The sequence below is a fragment of the Salvelinus sp. IW2-2015 genome, unplaced genomic scaffold, assembly GCF_002910315.2.
Source record: "Salvelinus sp. IW2-2015 unplaced genomic scaffold, ASM291031v2 Un_scaffold2074, whole genome shotgun sequence".
Classification (NCBI taxonomy): domain Eukaryota; kingdom Metazoa; phylum Chordata; class Actinopteri; order Salmoniformes; family Salmonidae; genus Salvelinus; species Salvelinus sp. IW2-2015.
Genome location: NW_019943416.1, coordinates 92,611 through 100,496, shown reverse-complemented (window position 1 = coordinate 100,496; position 7,886 = coordinate 92,611). Strand labels below are relative to the sequence as shown.

The window sequence follows — 7,886 nt, the reverse complement described above, 5'->3', positions numbered from 1 at the left end:
GAATCAAGGCTGCCTGGGCCAACGGGGAGCCACAAGAATCAAGGCTGCCTGGGCCAACGGGGAGCCACAAGAATCAAGGCTGCCTGGCCAACGGGGAGCCACAAGAATCAAGGCTGCCTGCCAACGGGGAGCCACAAGAATCAAGGCTGCCTGGGCCAACGGGGAGCCACAAGAATCAAGGCTGCCTGGAGCAACGGGGAGCCACAAGAATCAAGCTGCCTGGCCAACGGGGAGCCACAAGAATCAAGGCTGCCTGGGCCAACGGGGAGCCACAAGAATCAAGGCTGCCTGGGCCAACGGGGAGCCACAAGAATCAAGGCTGCCTGGACCAACGGGGAGCCACAAGAATCAAGGCTGCCTGCGGCCAACGGGGAGCCACAAGAATCAAGGCTGCCTGGGCCACGCGGGAGCCACAAGAATCAAGGCTGCCTGGGCCAACGGGGAGCCACAAGAATCAAGGCTGCCTGCCAACGGGGAGCCACAAGAATCAAGGCTGCCTGGGCAACGGGGAGCCACAAGAATCAAGGCTGCCTGGGCCAACGGGGAGCCACAAGAATCAAGGCTGCCTGGGCCAACGGGAGCCACAAGAATCAAGGCTGCCTGGGCCAACGGGGAGCCACAAGAATCAAGGCTGCCTGGGCCAACGGGGAGCCACAAGAATCAAGGCTGCCTGGGCCAACGGGGAGCCACAAGAATCAAGGCTGCCTGGGCCAACGGGGAGCCACAAGAATCAAGGCTGCCTGGCCAACGGGGAGCCACAAGAATCAAGGCTGCCTGGGCCAACGGGGAGCCACAAGAATCAAGGCTGCCTGCCAACGGGGACCACAAGAATCAGGCTGCCTGGGCCAACGGGGAGCCACAAGAATCAAGCTGCCTGGACCAACGGGGAGCACAAGAATCAAGGCTGCCTGGGCCAACGGGGAGCCACAAGAATCAAGGCTGCCTGGGCCAACGGGGAGCCACAAGAATCAAGGCTGCCTGGACCAACGGGGAGCCACAAGAATCAAGGCTGCCTGGCGCAACGGGGAGCCACAAGAATCAAGGCTGCCTGGGCCAACGGGGACCACAAGAATCAAGGCTGCCTGGACCAACGGGGAGCCACAAGAATCAAGGCTGCCTGCCAACGGGGAGCCACAAGAATCAAGGCTGCCTGGGCCAACGGGGAGCCACAAGAATCAAGGCTGCCTGGGCCAACGGGAGCCACAAGAATCAAGGCTGCCTGGGCCAACGGGAGCCACAAGAATCAAGGCTGCCTGGACCAACGGGGAGCCACAAGAATCAAGGCTGCCTGGGCCAACGGGAGCCACAAGAATCAAGGCTGCCTGGGCCAACGGAGCCACAAGAATCAAGGCTGCCTGGCCAACGGGGAGCCACAAGAATCAAGGCTGCCTGGGCCAACGGGGAGCCACAAGAATCAAGGCTGCCTGGCCAACGGGGAGCCACAAGAATCAAGGCTGCCTGGACCAACGGGGAGCCACAAGAATCAAGGCTGCCTGGGCAACGGGGAGCCACAAGAATCAAGGCTGCCTGGGCCAACGGGGAGCACAAAGAATCAAGCTGCCTGGACCAACGGGGAGCACAAGAATCAAGGCTGCCTGGCCAACGGGGAGCCACAAGAATCAAGGCTGCCTGGGCCAACGGGGAGCCACAAGAATCAAGCTGCCTGGGCCAACGGGGAGCCACAAGAATCAAGGCTGCCTGGGCCAACGGGGAGCCACAAGAATCAAGGCTGCCTGGGCCAACGGGAGCCACAAGAATCAAGGCTGCCTGGGCAACGGGAGCCACAAGAATCAAGGCTGCCTGGCCAACGGGAGCCACAAGAATCAAGGCTGCCTGGGCCAACGGGGAGCCACAAGAATCAATGCTGCTGGACCAACGGGGAGCACAAGAATCAAGCTGCCTGGGCCAACGGGGAGCCACAAGAATCAAGGCTGCCTGGGCCAACGGAGCCACAAGAATCAAGGCTGCCTGGGCCAACGGGGAGCCACAAGAATCAAGGCTGCCTGGGCCAACGGGAGCCACAAGAATCAAGCTGCGGGCCAACGGGAGCCACAAGAATCAAGCTGCCTGGCCAACGGGGAGCCACAAGAATCAATGCTGCCTGGGACCAACGGGGAGTCACAAGAATCAAGGCCTGCCTGCCAACGGGGAGCCACAAGAATCAAGGCTGCCTGGCCAACGGGGAGCCACAAGAATCAAGGCTGGCCTGGACCAACGGGGAGCCACAAGAATCAAGGCTGCCTGGGCCAACGGGGAGCCACAAGAATCAAGGCTGCCTGGCCAACGGGGAGCCACAAGAATCAAGGCTGCCTGGCCAACGGGGAGCCACAAGAATCAAGGCTGCCTGGGCCAACGGGGAGCCACAAGAATCAAGGCTGCCTGGGCCAACGGGGAGCCACAAGAATCAAGGCTGCCTGGGCCAACGGAGAGCCACAAGAATCAAGGCTGCCTGGACCAACGGGGAGCCACAAGAATCAAGGCTGCCTGGGCCAACGGGAGCCACAAGAATCAAGGCTGCCTGGCCAACGGGGAGCCACAAGAATCAAGGCTGCCTGGGCAACGGGGAGCCACAAGAATCAAGGCTGCCTGGCCAACGGGGAGCCACAAGAATCAAGGCTGCCTGGGCCAACGGGGAGCCACAAGAATCAAGGCTGCCTGGACCAACGCGGGAGCCACAAGAATCAAGGCTGCCTGGGCCAACGGGGAGCCACAAGAATCAAGGCTGCCTGGCCAACGGGAGCCACAAGAATCAAGCTGCCTGGACCAACGGGGAGTCACAAGAATCAAGGCTGCCTGGGCCAACGGGGAGCCACAAGAATCAAGGCTGCCTGGGCCAACGGGGAGCCACAAGAATCAAGGCTGCCTGGACCAACGGGAGCCACAAGAATCAAGGCTGCCTGGGCCAACGGGGAGCCACAAGAATCAAAGCTGCCTGGGCCAACGGGGAGCCACAAGAATCAAGGCTGCCTGGACCAACGGGGAGCCACAAGAATCAAGGCTGCCTGGACCAACGGGGAGCCACAAGAATCAAGGCTGCCTGGGCCAACGGGAGCCACAAGAATCAAGGCTGCCTGGGCCAACGCGGGAGCCACAAGAATCAAGGCTGCCTGGGCCAACGGGAGCCACAAGAATCAAGGCTGCCTGGCCAACGGGGAGCCACAAGAATCAAGGCTGCCGGCCAACGGGGACCACAAGAATCAAGGCTGCCTGGGCCAACGGGGAGCCACAAGAATCAAGGCTGCCTGGGCCAACGGGGAGCCACAAGAATCAAGGCTGCCTGGGCCAACGGGAGCCACAAGAATCAAGGCTGCCTGGCCAACGGGGAGCCACAAGAATCAAGGCTGCCTGACCAACGGGGAGCACAAGAATCAAGGCTGCCTGGCCAACGGGAGCACAAAATCAAGGCTGCCTGGCCAACGGGGAGCCACAAGAATCAAGCTGCCTGCCAACGGGAGTCACAAGAATCAAGGCTGCTGGGCCAACGGGGAGCCACAAGAATCAAGGCTGCCTGGCCAACGGGGAGCCACAAGAATCAAGGCTGCCTGGGCCAACGGGGAGCCACAAGAATCAAGGCTGCCTGGGCCAACGGGGAGCCACAAGAATCAAGGCTGCCTGGGCAACGGGGACGCCACAAGAATCAAGGCTGCCTGGGCCAACGGGGAGCCACAAGAATCAAGGCTGCCTGGGCCAACGGGGAGCCACAAGAATCAAGCTGCCTGGACCAACGGGCGCACAAGAATCAAGGCTGCCTGGCCAACGGGAGCCACAAGAATCAAGCTGCCTGGGCCAACGGGGAGCCACAAGAATCAAGGCTGCCTGGGCCAACGGGGAGCCACAAGAATCAAGGCTGCCTGGGCCAACGGGGAGCCACAAGAATCAAGGCTGCCTGGCCAACGGGGACCACAAGATCAAGGCTGCCTGCGGCCAACGGCGCCGTTGGCCCAGGCAGCCTTGATTCTTGTGGCTCCCCGTTGGCCCAGGCAGCCTTGATTCTTGTGACTCCCCGTTGGCCCAGGCAGCCTTGATTCTTGTGGCTCCCCGTTGGCTCAGATAGCCTTGGTTCGCAGAGATCATTCGCCTTCTAGGTGGGGACCAATGGAAACTCGCGAAGGGACCTGTTTGTTCGAGGCGCATGGGCAGGCTTGGCAAGCGAGGCCGGCGATTTGCTTCATATGGGCCTGGCCCCTGAGAGGGCCAATCTGATTCGTAGAGGTATATCTTCCCGAATGTTATTGCTACCGTTCAGTCTGCAAGGGAGGCCTCCACGAGAGGGCTGTATGTGTATGTGTTTTGAGTTCTGGTGCCAAGATAAAGGACTTGTTGCTTTTCAGTGCTCTCTGAAGGACATCCTTATATTCCTACAGGAGTTTTTGGAGCAGGGGTGGGCATTCTCTACGTTAAAAGTGTACATGGCTGCCATCAGCTTGTCATGTGGGAATTGATGGAGCCTTCCCGGGGACCTACCCCCTGGTTGTGCGGTTCCTGAAAGGTCTCGGACCGGTCTCTAAACCTATTGCGCCCACATGGGACTTGGAGCTGGTTTTGGAGGCACTGTGGGTGGCTCCCTTTGAGACTCTAAAGAGCTAAACCAACCCCACCTTCATTTTATATTAAATTACAAAATGTTCTATACTTTTTCTTTGACTCTGAAAATGTGAAGCCGGTTGTGTAGATCAGTAGGAAAAAAWAWATATTTAATTCCTTTTTAGATTTAATTCTAAGGCAGCAAAATGTGACTACAAGCGACGTGTAGACGTTCAATATAACCTTATGGGCCCTGGTCAAAAGTAGTGCACTACTTAACAGAATCCTATGGGTTCTGGTCAAAAGTAGTGCACTTTATAGGGAATAGGGCGCCATTTGGGACGCACTAACAATTTATACAAAATCATCATACAACAAATATAACAACACTACTACTACTACTACTACACCCTTTAACAACACTACTACTACACCCTTTAACAACACTACTACTACACCCTTACAACCCTACTACAAACTACACCCTTTAACACACTACTACTACACCCTTTAACAACCACTACTACTACATAACTACACCTTTAACAACACTTAACACTATCATCCCTTAACAACCACTTACTAACTACTACACCACTTTAACAACACTCACTACTACAACATTTAACAACCACTACTAACACCCTTTAACACACACTCACTACACTTACTACTACACCCTTAACAAACACTACTACTACTACACCCTTTAACAACACTACATACTACTACACCCCTTTAACAACACTACTACTTACCACCCCTTTAACACACCACTACTATACTACTACAACCCTTTAACAACACCACTACTACACTACACCTTAACAACACCTAACTCACTACTACTACACCCCTTTAACAACACTACTACTACTATACTACTACACCCTTAACAACACTACTACTTACACCCTTTACAACAACACTACTACACTAATACACCCTTATACACACACTACTACTACACCCTTTCACTCTGTCTTCCTCAACAGCTCTGGGATGCAGCTCACCTCAAACCACCCAGACAGTCACATGACCTCCATTTCCATCCTCAACACCACCCCTCCTGCTGTAGTACAGGGCCTGCCCTTCACCCCCCAGACCTCCAGATCCCTAGGGGGCGTTACAGAGGGACAGATCAGTGTTCACAGGCGTCGTAGTGTTGCTGCCTGACAGAGCTGGCCATGAGGAGAGGAGGAGGAGAAGCGACGTCCCACACCTGCCTCAGGTGAGAAGTCAACACTTGATTGATTTATGATTAATTGGTTGGTTGGCTGGCTGGTTGATTACTTGATTTGTAATTGATTGGTGTTCAGTTAATTGATTGGTAAATTGATATATCCTCCTAAGTCAAATTCTAGGTGGTGGTCTAGTAAACTAGCAAAACAAATGTACACCAGAACATTCTCTAATCAGTTGTTTTTCCCTCAGTCGACAAGGCACCTTTTCCAGCGCATGCCTCTCTCAACCCTCCACCGCCAGTCTCCAGTCCACTTCTCCCCCTGTAATGACCCTCCTACAGACCCCGCTGGAGGCCCACAGGCCCTGGACCCACCTGGTATGCTACCCAAATATCTGCTAGACCAAGTTGGGACGTTACACAGACACCTACTGGACCCAGTCGGGACGTTACCCAAACACCTATCTGGAACCCGGTCGGGACGTTACCCAAACACCTGCTAGGACCCAGTCGGGGACGTTACCAAACACCGCTGGACCCAGTCGGGACGTTACCCAAACACCTGCTGGACCCAGTCGGGACGTTACCCAAACACCTACTGGACCCGGTCGGGACGTTACCCAAACACCTGCTGGACCCAGTCGGGACGTTACCCAAACACCTACTTGACCCTGGCGGGACGTTACCCAAACACCTGCAGACCCAGTCGGGACGTTACCAAACACCTGCTGGACCCAGTCGGGACGTTACCCAAACACTGCTGGACCCAGTCGGGACGTTACCCAAACACCTACTGGACCCGTCGGGACTTACCCAAACACCTGCAGGACCCAGTCGGGACGTTACCCAAACACCTACTGGACCCAGTCGGGACGTTACCCAAACACCTACTGACCCGGTCGGACGTTACCCAAACACCTGCTGGACCCAGTCGGACGTTACCAACACCTGCTGGACCCAGTCGGACGTTACCCAAACACCTACTGGACCCGAGCGGGACGTTACCCAAACACCTCTAGGACCCGGTCGGGACGTTACCCAAACACACCTACTGGACCCAGTCGGGACGTTACCCCAAACACCTACTGGACACCAGCGGGACGGTACCCAAACACCTACTGACCCAGTCGCGGACGTTACCCAAACACCGCTGCTGGACCCAGTCGGGACGTTTACCCAAACACCTGCGTGGACCCAGTCGGGACGTTACCCAAACACCTACTGGACCCAGTCGGGACGTTACCCAAACACCTGCTGGACCCAGTTGGGTCGTTGCCTAAACACTTGCGGGACCAGACGGAGACAGGGACAAAACCAGGGGTGGAGAAGGTTCACAGCCCCATCCAGGCCTTCATCCATCATCTACAACAGGTCAACCAGCCTTTATGCTCTCTATTGACTTATAGGGACAATCAGCAGTTGCTCCATCCATTTGTTGATGTATAAATGAATGATACAGTGGCAAGAAAAAGTATGTGTGAACCCTTTGGAATTACCTGGATTTTTTTTGTTGCATAAATTGGTCATCAAATTTGATCTGATCTTCATCTAAGTCACAACAATAGACAAACACAGTCTGCTTAAACTAATAACACAGAAATTATTGTATTTTTCTTGTCTATATTGAATACATCATTTAAACATTCACAGTGTAGGTTGGGAAAAGTATGTGAACCCCTAAGCTAATGACTTCTCCAAAAGCTAATTGGAGTCAGGCGTCAGTTAACCTGGAGTCCAACCAATGAGACGAGATTGGAGATGTTGGTTAGAGCTGCCTTGTCCTATAAAAAACACACACAATTTGAGTTTGTTATTCACCAGAAGCATTGCCTGATGTGAACCATGCTTCGAACAAAAGAGATCTCAGAAGACCTACGATTAAGAATTGTTGACTAAAGCTGGAAAGGGTTACAAAACTATTTCTAAAATCCTTGATGTTCATCAGTCCATAGTAAGACAATAAGACAAATTATCTACAAATGAAGAAAGTTCAGCACTATTGCTACTACTTAGGAGTGGCTGTCCTGCAAAGATGACTGCAAGAGCACAGTGCAGAATGCTCAATGAGGTTAAGAGTCCTAGAGTGTCAGCTAAAGACTTACAGAAATCTCTGGAACATGCTAACATCTGTGTTGACGAGTCTACGATACGTAAAACACTAAACAAGAATGGTGTTCAT

The 7,886-nt window shown here is 54.4% G+C and overlaps 1 protein-coding gene across 1 annotated transcript in view; it reads left to right on the top strand.

Moving 5' to 3' along the window:
- LOC112072897 (BRD4-interacting chromatin-remodeling complex-associated protein) overlaps window positions 1–7,886 on the top strand; it is a 50,639-nt gene that overhangs the window by 16,800 nt on the left and 25,953 nt on the right. Inside the window, 4 exon segments of the mRNA XM_070439966.1 lie at window positions 5,516–5,681; window positions 5,683–5,768; window positions 5,970–6,063; window positions 6,928–7,078. Coding sequence (XP_070296067.1) covers window positions 5,516–5,681; window positions 5,683–5,768; window positions 5,970–6,063; window positions 6,928–7,078 — 497 coding nt within the window.